The sequence below is a fragment of the Pan troglodytes genome, chromosome 10 (assembly GCF_028858775.2).
Source record: "Pan troglodytes isolate AG18354 chromosome 10, NHGRI_mPanTro3-v2.0_pri, whole genome shotgun sequence".
NCBI classification, from domain to species: domain Eukaryota; kingdom Metazoa; phylum Chordata; class Mammalia; order Primates; family Hominidae; genus Pan; species Pan troglodytes.
In genome coordinates, this window is record NC_072408.2 from 99008519 (window position 1) to 99025652 (window position 17134).

The following is a 17134-nucleotide window of genomic DNA, read 5'->3' on the forward strand; positions in this document are numbered from 1 at the left end:
TTTCTTTCTTTCTTTCTTTGTTTTAATGTGAGACGCAGTCTCGCTCTGTTGCCCAGGCTGGCGTGCCAATGGCACCATCTCGGCTCACTGTAACCTCTGCCTCCCTGGCTGAAGTGATTCTCCTTTCTCAGCTTCCCTAGTAGCTAGGATTACAGGCACCTGACACCACGCCTGGCTAATTTTTGTATTTGTAGTAGAGACAGGGTTTTACCATGCTGGCCAGGCTGGTCTTGAACTCCCGACCTCAGGTGATCCACCTGCCTCGGCCTCCCAAAGTGCTGGGATTACAGGCGTGAGCCACCACGCCCAGCCGCAAATTTCAAGACTGTAGAGTTGGAATGTGTTTCCTTAAAAAGTGTCGTATGCGTGGTACAAACAATGCTCCTATTTTAGATTCTGTTTTTGGCTGGGCATAGTGGCTCACACCTGTAATCCCAACACTTTGGAAGGCCAAGGCAGGAGGATTGCTTGAGGCTAGAAGTTTAACAGCAGCTTAGGCAACATAGTAGGACTCTCATCTTTATTTAAAAAAAAATAGATTCTGCTCTTGGGGAATGTTCGTCTGGTTTATAGCTCATTTCCCTACACATTCCCATTCCAGTCCATAACTGATTTCTTTATGGACACCAGGGGTGGGTTTTATAGAATGTGCAATATCTATTACTTTAGCTTAGGAATTCCAGACTAGCCTGGGCAACATAGTGAGACCCCATCTCTACAAAGAAAAAAAAAGAAAGAAAGAAAAAAAAGAATCCTATAGAAAACCAGGTTGCAACAGTGAGAGGTAATAATACTACTAAAGTTATAAGCAAGAATAAATGGTGTCCCAGAAGAAAGCCTTTGAAAGTAGGCTCTGACATTTTGCTAGTCTACAAGCACATTTTAAAGCAGTTGCAATATTAAACTACTTTAGAAATTGCTGATTTTGGATATTAGTGACAACATTTTAATTACAATAGCATTTAGGATAAAAATGATATCAGTTGGCATGATAGTATATTTATAAGAGCATTTCATTAAAGCAATTACATTTTTGGTATTCACCTCTCTCCCCATGAGAACTATGGTATCAGTTGGGCTCATAAGAGCTCGCTTCAGCCAGAGAGGGGCGAATCTAGAATCCATTTTCCAGGCTTCACTTTACACATTCTAAATCTTATCAGATTTTAAGCAGGTGAAACAACAGAAATGACATACAAATCAACCATTCCTCCTTTGGTTCTCTTCTTTGCTTTCTAGTGGAGAAGGCTGAAACTTAGGGTTTTAATGATTTGTAGACCAGTCTTTCATGCATTATTGCCATAGAACCTGAAGAGTCTGCGCCTGATAATTACCCGCATTATCCTCATTTAATTTCTTCACTGAAATACAAGGCAGACCTAGATTCAGAATAGGTGATGAACTAGACCTGTAGCATTTGTTTTACTGAAAGACAAAATCCAAAATTCAAATCAGTGAGAAAGGGGAAAAAACAAACATCCTTCAGATGTGACAAGTATTACATGGAGGTAGCAATGGCTGACATGTCCTATTCAGCTAAAAGGTTCAATGTCAGAGGGGGGATACATAAATGCCACCCGGCAGGGAGTGCTTTCTATGGAGGATTTAGCATTTCCCCTCTTGACTAGGATTATAGAATAAAGAAGATGCTCTTTAAATTTGTGGACACCACTAAATTTAAAGGCTAACATATTTTATGAAGATGAATTAGGATGAGAGTAGGGTTTGCCAGATAAAATACAGGATGCTCAGTTAAATTAGAATCTCAAACAAATAACAAATTTTTTTAGTATACAAACAATTATAATTTTTAAGTGTGTTTTAAGCAACATTTGGGACATACCTATATGAAAAAATTATTCACTGCTTATCTGGAATTCAAATTTACCTGTGTTCCCTGTGGTTTTTATTGCCAAACCTGGCACCGCTAGATGGGGGACTTGTTGGGGACAACAGACTAAACAGTGATGAAAAAAAGGTATAAGACTTAGAGCAGTGAGCAGCTTGTTTTGGAACTCAAAATGATCCCATATATCTACAGAAATTCTCAGACTGCAAAACAATAAAATTGGTTGAGAGAAGAACCAACCTTCTAAGATGGTAAAGCTAAAAAAACAACAGTGAAAACCTTGGTTGTATGCTTCTAAATGGCAATTTTTCTAAAATTTTCATTTTATGTTTATTTATTTATTTTTAGAGATGGAGGTTTTGCTATATTGCCCAAGCTGGACTCAAACTTCTGGACTCAAGTGGTCCTCCCTCCTCAGCCTCCAGAGCAGCAAGGACTACAGGCTCATACCACCTCTGCCAACTTGGGCAGCTTTTATTCTTCCTTTCTTTCTTTCCTTCTTTCTTTCTTTCTCTTTCTCTTTCTCTTTCTTTTCTCTCTCCCTTTCTCCCTTTCTCTCTTTCTCTCTTTCGTTTTGAGACAGGGTCTAGCTCTGTCACCCAGGCAGAGTGCAGTGGCAAGATCACAGCTCACTGCAGCCTTGACCTCCCAGGCTCAAGTGATTCTCCCACTTCAGTCTCCCGAGTAGCTGGGACTACAGGTGTGCACCACCCCACCTGGCTAATTTCTTGCTTTTTTTGGTAGAGATAGGGGCTCATTATGTTGCCCAGGCTAGTCTTGAACTCTTGGGCTCAAGCAATCCTACTGCCCTGGCCTCCCAAAGTGCTGGAATTATAGGCATTAGCCACTGTGCTCAACCTTTTCGCTAATTCTTTTTGTTTTTCCAATCTGCAGGTTTTCACTTTAGGTAGATAAGCAATAAGTGTTTTTGAACGAAGCAATTCTTTCCTTAAACATAACCCCCTTTCCAGTGCGTTTACAAGGTTCTTAACAATTATTGGCTTTATTTTGTAGGAAAATCATGACACTTGCCTATTTCTTAAGAAAAAATCAGGGATATTTGTGTAGCCATCAAAGTGAGAAAATATCCAAGTTTGAGTGAAACCAGAGTCATTAAATTGTGACTACCCAGTCCACAGGAGTTCACAGATGCAAATTACCTACTTGGATGAATCTGTCCCCAGGATAATTTTCAAAACACTGAGCTCAATTCAACCAACAAGCTAATCAGAAGAGATCCACCTTGAAAGAAAAAAGTCAGGCAGCAGCCTTCCAAGGACTTTTTTCTATAACCCTCTCAGCAAGGGAGTGAGGACCTTTTAAGAATTAAGCTTTGTAACTGCCCTATTGTTATTTGTGGACTCCCTCTGCTATTGTTTCCTCCATAGTGATTGACAGACAAACCCCTAAAATGAGAAGGATCAGTGGGTCTGTCTGTAGAGAGTGACAGCATTGAAGCAAGACATTCAGAAGCCAGCCTGACACAAAGGGGACAAGAACAACTGCCACCCCAGCCCTCATCTCATTCCAACCCAAGAGACGGTGAGTCTGAGTCTAAAGAGAGTATGAGGGTCCAGGTGTGGTGGCTGACGCTCCTAATCCCAGCACTTTGTAAGGCAGGAGGATTACTTGAGGCCAGGAGTTTGAGATTAACCTGGGCAATATAGTCAGACTCTGTCTCTACAGAAAAAAAAAGAAAAAAAAATCAGCCAGTGATACAGGAGTTAAGAAGAAATCATTTTGGCAGATAGTGAGAGTACGGGAGTCCCTGATAAGGTTTTCCTTTTAAAGAAAAGCAGCCCCCAAATCATTTCTTTTCTAACAAAGCAGCCTGTAAAATCGAGCTGCAGACATAGACAAGTAAGCTGATTGCACAGGTGAATGCCCTGGCAGTTGTGACAACAGGAAAAGGCTACCTGGGACTACGCATGATCAACATGGTGGCTCCATCTTTCCTTCTCTTTGCTAGCCACATGTGCAGTAAGGAGCAGATGAGATGGTGCTGGCTAAGTGGAAAGCCCATTTACATAATAAGATTAGGGTGGGGCGACCAGCCTTCCCTGCGCTATGTAAGGGACACCCCTGGTCAAACCAATCCATGGGCCCTACGTAAATCCGATACTGCCTCCTCAAGCCTGCCTATAAAATGTGCTGTGGTCTGCCATAGGCCAGCTTTTCCCTTTCGGATGCCCCTCTGTCGAGAGAGAGAGGGAGAGAGGGAGAAACGGAGAACCACAACGCTACTTTTCTCTCTCCTCTCTCCTTTCTTCTGCCTATTAAACTTTCCGCTCCTTAACCCACCCACGTGTGTCCATGTCCTTAATCTTCTTGGCAAACCGCGGGTACCTACCCCAGACTATGACGTCGCTTCATTAGGTGTGGTGAGAGGTGCCTGTAGTTCTAGCTACTCAGGAGGCTGAGGCAGGAAGATCCCTGAGCCCAGGAGTTTGAGGCTGCAGTGATCTATGATCACGTCAGTGCACCCCAACCTGGGTAACAGAGAGAGACCTTGTCCTCACAAACAAACAAAAGGAATAAAGAGAATGGAGGAATAGATTTGGCTCTTGAGGGAAGGGAGGCTGAGGAAGGGAAATGTGAATTCATTTGTACATATACAAATCCATTTGCATGTATACGTACTTTGGGAAGTAGGGTACATATCTTCTATTGTATTTTTAAACTTTTAATTTTTTGTACTTTTTTCACTTTTATTTTACTTTGAACCCTGAGAAGCTACATATTTTAAAGAATTTTAAAGATGGCCTTGTCTGAAAGTTGGACAGGTAAAATGACTTTGAAGAAACAGTTGGAGGCCCAGCACAGTGGGCACACCTATAATGCTAATATAGTATTTGTTGGGAAGCCAAGTCATGAGGATTGTTTGAGGCCAAGAGTTCAAGACCAGCCGGGCAACATAGTAAGACCCTATCTCTATTTTTTTTTTCTTCGAGATGGGGTCTCACTCTGTCACCCAGGCTGGAGTGCAGGGGCGCTATCTCAGCTCACTGCAACCTCTACCTCCTGGGTTCAAGCTATTCTCCTGTCTCAGCCTCCCGAGTAGCTAAGAATACAGGCGCCCCACCACCACACATGGCCAAGTTTTGTGTTTTTAGTAGAAATGGGGTTTCACCATGTCGGCCAGGCTGGTCTGCCCACCTTGGCCTCCCAAAATGTTGGGATTACAGGTGTGAGCCACTGCACCCAGATCCTATCTCTGTTTTAAAATAGAAAAAGAAATAGTTGGAAAAAACTTGCTTTTTTTTCTAAGCAATAAGATGTCATGGTAGCATATTTTTTTCATGACAATCCTATTGGTTCCTTACCATTTCCTAATTCTTAAAGGAATAAAACATTAAATTTTAAATAAATAAACTTTTTGAAGCACATTGAAAATCTTTCTGTTCTCTTTGCTTATTCAGACTCATTTTATATAGCAAAGGGAAATAAGAAGATAATGAAAAATTTACCTACTTTACACTTTCACTCATGGTCAAGACCCCTCTGTTTACCTATGTCAGATTAATAATTGCTCCTTAGTAAATACCAAGGCCTTCTGAAAACAAAGACATCCTCAATACAGCTTCAGAGCCTGGCTCTGGGGTGAAGCAGCTTTAGAACACCTACCAACAGTATTTGTTGTAGAAATATAATAGAATCCTTGTGACATACTTTGCTCATGTGCTTTTCTGTCTGAGGACAAAACCTCTATCACAGAAAACATAACACCTACACTCACCAAGAATCTAGGTGGGATGGGAGGGGAGGTGGAGGTGAACTTCACAAAGTCTAGAGATCACACATTTCGCACATTCCAAGAGCTGAAAATAAGTGTTCTTGCACCTCCAAAGTTATTCTCACAAAACGAGGTGCAATGATAAGTTAACATCTAGGTTTCAGTTACCACTTAGCTGCAGGGGAGTTTTAGAAATTATTACATTTATGAAATTAGATTTAATAAAATATTTCTTTTAAAAAGAAGCCTTAAAGAGAGGCTATATATTGCCATGTGTCATGGCAACCTGTGATCAATTAAGCAAATAACTTAGAGATCAGTGACCTTTTGTTCCAGTGAATTGGTAATTATAAATGTATATACATTTTGCAATACCGTCTCCTCTTTTAAAATATATGCATTTTTTCATAAGCAGAAGACTCAAATGTTCTTTTTTTAATGCAATGCTACAGTGCAGGATTTTAATCTGTTATGCATTGATATCCATGTGTCTGAAATGCTGGATGCAACTCTATTTGAAGCAAGGGGTTGGGCACTCAAGAGACCATCTTCTGTTTAATCTAGAGGGTGAGAATGGCCTGTCCAACCAAGTCTGTGTCCTTCTTTCTCCCTTATACTTTCATTTTGCTCCTGTACCTTTGAATAGATGCGTAAAGAACTTGTGAGAACTATAAGTTTTATCTGCTTCAGCAAGTGCTCCCTACGCAGGGCATGGTGGCTCACACCTGTAATCCCAACACTTTGAGAGGCTGAGGCTGGTGGATCCCTTGAGCTCAGGAGTTTGAGACCAGCCTGGACAACATGACAAAATCATGTTTCTACACAAAATACAAAAATTAGCAGGACATGGTGATGCGTGCCTGTAGTCCCAGCTACTCAGGAGGCTGAGGTGGGAGGATCAATTGAGCCCTGGAGGAAGAGGTTGCAGTGAGCCCAGATGCTGCCACTGTACCCCAGCCCAGGCAACAGTGCAAGATCCTATCTCAACAGAAAGAAGGAAAGAAAGTGCTCCCTCATCACCCCAAGATAATGCACTCTTTTCCCCCCCTCTTTGTTACTATAGCTCCAGAGGATCCATTTAATATGCACCTTTCTAAAAATATTGCAAACTCTTTAATAAAGTAATCTTCTTTGTGCCCCCATGACCTGGCTCTGTATGGGACACACAGTAGATGCTCCCTAAATGTAGGTCGAGTGCATGGGTTAAAGTAAAAATAAAGTAAATGGCGAGAAGGAGTTACATATTGTTGGGGTTCAGAAAGCAAAATCCTGAAGACTAGCACTTTGGCATGCTGAGAAGCTTTAGAAGCTGCCTTAGAATCAAAACCCTTCTAACACCTTGTCCTGTCCCTGCCTCCCCAAGAACAGGGTGAGTTTCTCTTTCAATTTTTCTTATCTGATCAGGAAAACTTTTTTCCAAGAGAAATGCAATTGTCTTAAGACTCCCTTTTTAGAAATATCATCAAAGAACCAGAAATGATCAACCACCAGAGAAAAGCAGAGACTGGGGTCACCATGCCCAGAAAAACTTTTTATTTATTTATTTTTTTTGAGAAAGGGTCTCTCTCTGTCATCCGGGCTGGCGTGCAATGGTGAAATCTGGGCCACTGCATCACTGCAGCCTCACCCTCCTGGGCTCAAGCCGTCCTCCCATCTCAACCTCCCAAAGTGCTGAGGTTACAGGCATGAGCCACTGCACCCAGCCCCAGACAGACTTTTCATCTGTTCTTCTGAGGGCAGCTCCAAGAGATCACTTGGGGGACTTTATCTGCATAAAGCAACGTGCGACACAGTTCCACTTCTCCCCTTCCCATAATGTCTGCCTTCCACCTCCCTGACCCATTCATTCTCCCCAATGATTTACTGCCCTTCAAAAGAATCTGCATTCCTCGTCTCCTCCTTCCCCTATGAAAAAGGGTACATAAGCTTTTGTACCACACTGGGTATTTGGGTAATTACTCTGTGATAGCCCCCTCTGCCCTTGTGCACGTTAATAAATTTGTATGCCTGTTCTCTTATTAATCTGCCTTTTGTCAGTGGCTTTTCAGCAAAACTTCAGAAGCAGAGGAAGTTTTCTCTTTGTCCTTCCAAGGCATTTGGAAAACCACTACTGTAGTGGATTGACTAGTGTCCCCTCAACATTTTTATCTGGTCAGAATCTTGGAATGTGGCACTATTTGAAAACAGGATCTTTACAGATATGAGTTATGTATTTCAAGATGAAATAATCCTAGATTTGGAGTCTACCTTAAATATGACGACTAGTATCTTTATAAGTAAAAGGAGAGGCCAGGCATAGTGGCTTATGCTTGTAATCCCTGCACTTTGGGAGGCTGAAGTGGGAGGATTGCTTGAGCCCATGAATTCAAGACCAGCCTGGGCAACATAGTGAGACCCCATCTCTACAAAAAATAAAAAATAAAAAGATAGCTGAGTGTGGTGGTGCATGCCTGTAGTTCCAGCTACTGGAGAGGCTAAGGTGGAAGAATTGCTTGAGTCAAGGAGTTCAAGGCAGCAGCGAGCCATGATTGTACCACTGCACGGCAGCCTGAGTAAGAGTGAGACTCTTGGAAAAAAAAAAGACAGAGAGAGAGAGAGAAAAAAAAAAGAGAGGGAGATTGGAGACAGATATCCATAGAGAAGATGACCATATGAAGATGAAAATGGAGATTGGAATTATGCTGCCATAAACCAAGATACACAGGAACCACCAGAAACTAGAATAATCAAGGAAGGATTCTCTTCTAGAGTTTGCAGAGGGAGCATGGCCCTGCTGACACCGTGACTTTAGACTTCTAGTCTCCAAAACTATGTGAATAAATTTATGTTGTTTTAAGTCATCTAATTTGTGATCATTTGTTATGGCAGTCCTAGAAAACTAACACACCATCGTTTGGACTGCAACTGTGATCCTAGATGATTGCAAAAGGGCTGCAAACTTATTTTCTCTTCTCATTCCCAGAGAACTAAGAAAAAATATATAGATATACCTCAGAGATAGTGCGGGTTTGGTTACAGATCCCATAGTAAAGATAATACCACAATAATAAAAAAGAAACTCATAAAATTTTTGGTTTCCCAATACATGTAAAAGTTATGTTTAAACTGCTATGTCTGTTAATCTGCAGTAATATCATGTCTAAAAAACTCAGTGGACAAACCTTAATTAAAATTTTTTTTTATTTTTGAGACAGAGTATCTCTCTGTCACCCAGGCTAGAGTGCAGTGGCACGATCTCGGCTCACGGCAACCTCCGCCTCCCGGGTTCAAGTGATTCTCCTGCCTCAGTTTCCCATGCAAGTGGAATTACAGGTGCATGCCACCATGCCCGGCTAATATTTGTATTTTTAGTAGAGACAGGTTTCACTATGTTGGCCAGGCTGGTCTCGAACTCCTGACCTCAGGTGATCCACCCGCCTCAGCCTCCCAAAGTGCTGGGATTACAAGCATGAGCCACTGCGCCTGACCTAAAAATATTTCTTGCTAAAAAAATGCTAATGATCATCTGAGCTTTCAGTGAGTTGTAATCTGTTTGCCGGTAGAGGGCCTTGCCTTGATGTTGTTGGCTGCTGACTGATCAGGGCGGTGGTTGCTGAAGGCTAGGTGACTGTAGCAATCCCTTAAGATGAAACAATAATAAAGTTTGCCACGTCAATGGACTCTTCCTTGCGTGAAAGATTTATCTGTGGCATGTGATCTGTTTGATAACATTTCACCCACAGAACTTCTTTCAAAATTGGAGTCGATCTTCTCAAACTCTGTCACTGCTTTATCAACTAAGTTTGTCATATTCTAAATCCTTTGTTATTTTAACAACGTTCAGAGCGATCTTCCCAGAAGTAGATTCCATCTCATGAAACCACTTTCTTTGCTTAACCATGGGAAGCAACTCCCCATCTATTCAAGTTTTGTCCCAATATTGTAGTAATTCAGTCACATCGTCAGATGCTATTTCTAATTCTAGGTCGCGCTATTTCTATCACATCTGCCGTTCCTTCCTCCACCAAAGTCCTGAATCCCTCAAAGTCATCTATAAGGAAGAAGAATCAGCTTCTTCCAAACTCCTGCTAATGTTGATATTTTGACCTCCTCCAATGACTCATAAGCGTTTTTAATGGCATCTAGAATGGTGAGTCTTTTCCAGAAGGTGTTCAACTTTGCTCAGATTCATCAGATGAATCACTATCTATTGAAGCTGTAGCTTCATGAAATATATTTCTTAAGTAAGAAGATTTGAAAGTCAAAGTTACTCTTTGATCCATGGGCTACAGAATGAATGCTGTATTAGCAGCCATGAAGACATTAATCTCCTTGTACAACTCCCTCAGAGCTCCTGGGTGACCAAGTGCATTGTCAAAGAGCAGTAATATTTTGAAAGGAATCTTTTATTTATTTATTTTTTTCCTGAGCAGTAGGTCTCAATGGTGGGCTTAAAATATTTAGTAAACAATGCTGTAAACGTATTTCCTGTTTGAAATATCTGCAAGTTTGAATTATTGAGCGAATCACCAAAACTGAACACGAGACACGAAGTGAGCATGTGCTTTTGAAAACAATAACACCAGTAGACTTGCTAGACACAGGGTTGCCACAAACCTTCAATTTGTAAAAAATGTACCAACTGCAAAGTGCAACAAAGCAAAGCACCATAAAACAAGGTATGCCTGTATTTAGACTGAGTAAGTGTATAACGTGATATCCGAGGACATACACATAACTTTACATATGTCATAATTTACTTATGTTATTTACATATGTAATTTACATAATTTACATATGTCATAACTTTACATATGTCATAATTTTAATTGCTAAAATTATTTCCCCATTTGACAAATGAGCACATAGGGGTTGAAAGAGTTTAAATAACTGGTGTCAAAAGGTGTGTAACAATAAGACTAACATTTGAGTGATTACCATGTGTTAGGCACCATGCCAGGCTGTTTATATAAATTATCTCAGCTCATCCTGACAGCAAAACTATACAGCTGGGTACTTTTCAATATTTCTCTATTTTAAAAATGAAAGAACTGAGGCACAGAGTGTAAATGATATGCCCAAAGTCTCTGGTACTTGGCAGAGGAAGAATTTGAACCCAAGGAGAATGATTCTAAAGCCCAGGTCCTATGCTGTATGTGGACACTGTGTCTTCACCAGCCCCTCCCTCCCTGCCTCTGATTTCACAGGCACTCCACACACCCACTAACTGCCCTTTAGCATCCTGTAATTGTGATTCTATTATCTCGGCCATTTCCAACAGAATGCTTTCTTTAACTCTCTTACCAGTACTCTTATCACATCAAAACAGCAATAAAGTATGCTTATTTTTCCTGATTTCAGAGTTAATCTTTACAAAATGCTGTGGATATATGAAGCAAGTCTAGCAGCCAAAATATTATATAGGTTTCTACGATGTGTTCTGTTTGGGATTCCAGCAGCAAATCCACTCTGTTTTGTCTACATTGTTTGATCACAGTCAGTATTCTGCGTTTAGGCAGTGCTGAAGGGACCTTCTTATTTGTCACAATTATACAGTTGTAGTTTGATAAATGTTCAGCACCCCAGTACAACAATTGATTCTGTTTTTGTTGTTTTATCCCCCTTTTCCAGAATTGTATATTTCCACATATGCCGGACAATAGGCAGAAAGTGGAGACCCAAAGAACTTGTGATATGACGGACATAAGAAGCTTCAGTTGGCCTCAAATGTCAAATAATATCCTTCCTGAATAATCAAGAATGTCAAGCTTTTACTTTCTACATCTTGGACTGTACTTTGTACCAATCTCAAGTCCCATATGATGCACTTTCTAGGTGAAAAGTTTTTTTTACAGACCTTAAATTTTTCTTTATTTACTTTTTAGAGTGATGGTATATATTAGTTTCACCATGTTAGTAATTCATGCTATATAAATGATAAGCCAAAGTAAGAAAAATAGTGAAATGAATTGCAAATCTAACTACATTTTTTAGTTTCCATAATTACCACAGAAATTGCTGTTAGTGCACTTGATCCAAGAAGAGTCATTCACAAGCTCTCCCTTGCATGTTTCCCACCTGGATACAGATTCGTTTAGAGGTCAGCCTCTGACACAAGATCAGTCAATCCAATGCCTGCCATTATAGTTTTGGAAAGGTGCCTAAAAAGACATTAATTTTCCTCCAAATGACAGAAACTAAAGGCAGGTAAATGCGGCAGCTATTGGTGTACTTGGATGCTGAGGATCAGGCAGAGTGGCTTGGTAATGAGAGAGATGAATGAGACAGACACCCAGAGAGAAAGGAAATTAAGGAGCAGTAAAAGCATTTTACGCCCCTCCCTCCACTCTGCCAACCCTCAGGGCTCATACACTTTTGCTAACTATATCACTTATGTGCTGTTGTATACCAAATTACCTCAAAACTAAGTGGCTTAACACAACAGCATGTATTATCCCACAATTTCTGTGGGCTGAGAATCTAGACAGGGCGTAGTTAGATCCCCTGTGTCAGAGTCTTCCACGAGTTTGCAGTCAAAGTCCTGACTGAGGCTGTGGTTTCATCTGAAATTTCAAATGGGGAAGGATCCTTTCCCAAGTTCACTCATATGGTTGCAGTAGGATTCAGTTTCCTGCAGACTGTTACACTAACAGCCTCAGTTTCTCACCACCTGTTGGCCAGAGGCTGCACTCAGTTTCTTGTCACATAAGCTTCTCAGCTCACAGCATGACATCTGCCTTCGTCAGAGTGAAAAGAGAAAAAGCCACCAAGAAGGAAGTCATGGTCTAATCTTGGAGGAGAATCTTATGACTTTTGCTGCTATCTTATTAGAAGCCACTACATCCAGCCTCTACTCATGGGAAGGAAATGACACAAGGTGTGGGTATCAGGAGGCAGAAATCTTTGAGAGCCGTTTTAAAAGCAACCTAACACACTGACATATTTCAGTCCTTAGGCACTGTAAAATAGCCCAAATATCCCCGCAATACATCTGAATGCTTGCCTAAATTCTCCAAAATTCTTTTCTATTATTTACAACCAAAACTTCTTACATATATCGAATAGTTTAATTAAATCCAAATTTAGAATCAAGAGGCAATTGTATTATGAGAAAATATATTACTACATTTCTAAGTTCCTTTGTCACACATACACAAACACAACTAACAGAGTATTTAATAGTGATAAAGGCTGAGATATGAGAAAACAAAATACTAGGAATTCTTACTACTAGGAAAATAAATCCTATGAAGATGAAAATTGCTGAAATTTTCAAGTAGATAGTGAAAATACATGGTGGCTGTGGCATTCCTTCCTCTCCTCCCCTTCTTCCTCCTCCTCCTCCTCCTCCTTCTTTTAAAACCCTAAGTACTTTCATGGAGGACATTTATTTTTCCATGCTTTTCATTTTCTAAACATCTTAGTTTTCTCTCATCATCTTATACAGTGGAAAAAGTAAGCAAAGAAAATAGGATAACACTATGATAAATTTGAATGTTTCTCTGCTTCAGATTACAAGGTACGTTTTTGTGGTAATTATAAAAATTGAAAAAAAAATGGTGAAAACCCCTTATCTTGGGTTACTGTGTCAAGTAGGAAGTTGAGCAGCATTTCAAAAAACACCTTTAGCAAAATTCCCCTCCCTGGTTTTTCCTGCAAACATTAACCTCAAGCGTTTACTTCCTTCCATATTATTTATACATTTAACCTCAAAATTTTATTTAAGAAGTCACAAGGAGATCTAAGAAAAGGCCCAAATGTCAGCCATCTGTGGACCAGACCTGAAAAGCTTCCTGGAGGAGATGAAAACCTCTCATTTCATAGAACTGAAAAAGGGCCATTGTATAGACCAGAAGCTGCGGTGCAGCTCCTCCAGGTCTCACCATTGAATCAGGAATCCTATAAATATGCACCTCAACCACATAAACAGTTTCTCTTCAGTTTCTGGATTGGAGTTTATCTTTGCTGTGCAGAATCAATTTAGCTTTGGACAGAAAAATTTGCAAGAAATCAAAAAAGCGGGTTTAAAAAGCAAACAAAGAGACAGGATGGGCACGATTTCCTAAACATACCAGAACAGAGCCATGTGTTGGATGCTATATAAGAAAGCAAAGAAATTCCCAAAAGATTACCTCAAGTTGGTTTCTCATTTTGGTAAAGATTTCTTGTGTCTCTTGGTTCTATCAATTTAAATAGAGCCTGAAAGATACAATGACAGTATAAACTATGTCCAAAAGACCTCCGAATTGGAAAGGGAAGTTTGGTGCTTCCCAAAAGGAGGGTGAGGGGCAGGAGAATATGGTGAATATGTATCACTTTTCGCAGGCGCCTCTTCTGGATTTTGACCGTTATAAAGCAGAACAAATAGATAAAGAAAGAAGACTCACAAACGGCTTTTTTCATTAAGATGATATACCTTTCATTTCTACTTTTTCTCAGTTGATAAGCCCCAAAATAACACAGAGACACTGAAAAAAGCCTTCTTACAACCTTCTTACAATTTTCTATACTGCCAGTTTCACCGGCCTTTTAGGTGTTGGTTGGGACCCTACTGGCCTCTAATGCTGGTTTTTTCAGTAGCGTATCCACCAACTGGTTCTGATTGGCACTTTTCATCTTCAAATATGCGATGTTCTGCCTCACTGACAATGGCAGATGGGCCAGTAAATCTCAATCTTGACCTCACATTAGGATCACCTGGGAAAGTGTTAGAAAAACAAAATCCCAATGTCCAGGCTTCTCCCTGGACCAATCAAATCTGAATCTCTAATGGTAGGATTCATGCACTGATATGTTTTGAAGCTTCCCAATGACTGCCATGTGCGGCCAAAGCTGAAAACCCCTGTTAGATTCTATTTTGGTATATTAACTATGATCTTAACTAATGAAAGTTGCTGAACTGCTGGGGAACTTGACTAAGCAATGGAATATCCCTTAGAAACACAATGAACACCCACTAATTTTAGGCAGTAACACAAAATTATTGGGGCCTTAATATTCTCTTTAGAGAAATACATTCCACAGAATTCCACAAGTTGTAGATGACATGTTCTCGCTTATGAAAGAATATGCCACCAGGTTCATAGGAGAAACAATATGGTGCTGCTTTTACTAAGCTACCAAAGAGAACAACATAAGAAAATCATCAATTCCTAACTAGGGTGAAAGTGCCTATAGTATATCACAAACATGAGAAACAACCTTTTCACCATTAAGTGGACTCTGACAAAGCAGTTAATAGAATCTTGAAGTCTAGAAGGAATCCTTTAAGATGTGTAATAATACTATTCTACACCTGAGGAACTTAGGGTCAGAGATAAGTGGCTAGTCTGATAATTTACTGCTCATGAGGGGTGTTATAAAAACTGCCCTTGTCCTCATTCCTAGTCCAGGGGTTGCATTTTTAATGTACACAGAAGCATTTAATTTCAGGTATGGCCAATAGTAAATGCTCAATAAATTGTAGCTGTTGGGAGAAGTAATGATGATAGTATTAATGATCACATTGGTAATAATAATGTCTACAGGGTTTTCCAGTGTTATAAACACTGCCTTAAAATCCTTAGCAAATAAAAAACTATTTCTTGCTGGGCACAGTGGCTCATGCCTGTAATACCTGCTACTCAGGAGGCTGAGGTGGGAGGATTGATTGAGGCCAGGAGTTCAAGGCCACCCTGGGCAACATAGCAAGACCCCATCTCTAAAAACAACCAACCAAACAAAAACCTATTTCTTTTGTTGATGACACCTTATTTATTTGAAACACAAGAAATTTAAAAAGCAAAATAATAAACAGGGGAAATAAAAAGCCTTTTATTTAGAGCTGCAATGAAAATTTAGCATAGCCTTTCACTATTGAATGACTCATCAGTTGAACATTTTATGTAATTAATTATAAAATATATGTAATTTGATCTGATTTTGTCTAGAAGATTCTAGAGTATCATTTTCCTGATGCAAATACTATACATATGTTTATATCTAAAGAGTTAAAGGTACTTTCACAGGTTATTTAATTCAATTCTCACATACAATTAGAAAACGGAGATATTATCCCTCCTTCTTTAAAATTAAAAAAACATAAGCTCAGAGAATGAAAGGGGACGTGGCTAAAGTGTCTCCACTAATAAGTGGCATGGCCAGTAGTTCATCACAGGTTTTCCACCTTTGAGACTGTCCTTAGGTTACTTCTTTGGACTATGTCACTCTGGCCTTTTGAATAATTAACTTTACAGAGCAAGAGTGTAATGCTATGTCCCTGGCTTTCATCAGGCAAAATGTGAAACACATCCATTTGAAAACTTGCTTTTTGAAAACACAGGACCTCATTATGTTGTTCAGTGTCTCTCCTTTAAATTCTCGATGACAAATTATTCTCCGAGTTCAGAGTCAGGAAAGTATCTATATCATCCACCAAAACCGGGAGCTTTCTTTTGTTAGATCTAGAGAGTTATATGATCCATTGAATGTCCCTCCTTGCCTTGGCTTCTAGGGTGCTCAGAGCAAAGTTTTATACTTGGTCACTCCAGTTCTGGTTCTTCTCAATCTAAGTTTCTATTGCATCCTCTCTCTCTTCCCCTTCATCTCCCAAACCACTACCACCTTTAATATATTACTTTCGCTTTTTGTATTTATCAGTGATTCAATTTTATTTTACTGTGATTTTGGTAAACATCTGTAGTGTTCAACTACTTGGCAGATTTGTCCCCCTTTTTGTGATAATAGAACTCTAACACTTCTTGGTTACATCACATGTTTTACTATCTGATGATTATGTTGGTCATCAATCCTTCTTCTGCAAGGAACACAATATAACAACATTACAATGCATCTTTCTTTGTTTTGTTTTTGCTGATTTGGGTAGAACATAGCAAAAATAAAAATACGTTCATTTTCTGTCATTTTGGTAATAAATCTGAAGCCATGCTTAACAGAATAGTTTTAAGTTTAAAATGAAATAATTTTATAAATATTTTACCCTTTTAAAACAAGGACGTCTCAGTTCTTATGGCATCAAGATGCTCAAATTAAATTCACAAGGCTCTTCAGGACCAATTATATTGGTGTTTAACCCTCCTAATGTCTTTTTTGCATCTTAATATCATTGATTTCTTTACCAATAATGCCAAATACAGAAACTATTCCTGCTTATATGGCTTATATGTGTACTTTGTGTATATGTGTACTTTGTGTATATGTGTATATATATACTTTGATTGTTTCTCTAATTGGTATTATTCAGATTCAGTGCCTCAAAATTGGCGATAATCTCACCCATGGTCCTCTTCTCAAAGGTTCAAAATGTGGCTTAAAGTATTTTATGTGTGCATGTGTGGTTCACAGAATCAGTTTTATATCTTTTAGTTATACCTCCTGTTACTGACTGTTTATGCCTCCTCAAAACTCATATGTTGTTTGGGCATGGTAGTTCGTGCCTGTAATGCCAGCATCTTGGGAGGCCAAGGTGGGAGGATTGCTTGAGCCCAGGAGTTTGAGATCTGCCTGGGCAACATATATCTCCTCTCTACTAAAAATAAAAATAAAAATAAAATTAGCTGGGCATATTGGCATGC

General features: G+C 39.6%; 1 protein-coding gene across 1 annotated transcript in view; it reads left to right on the forward strand.

The window, feature by feature from the left end:
• LOC129136671 (uncharacterized) overlaps positions 1-16710 on the forward strand; it is a 43760-nt gene extending 27050 nt beyond the window's left edge. Inside the window, exon 4 of the mRNA XM_063786189.1 lies at positions 11193-16710. Within this exon, the coding sequence (XP_063642259.1) occupies positions 11193-11224 (32 nt within the window). The 3' untranslated portion in view covers positions 11225-16710. The remainder of the gene's footprint in view (positions 1-11192) is intronic.
• Positions 16711-17134: the final 424 nt, after the last annotated feature.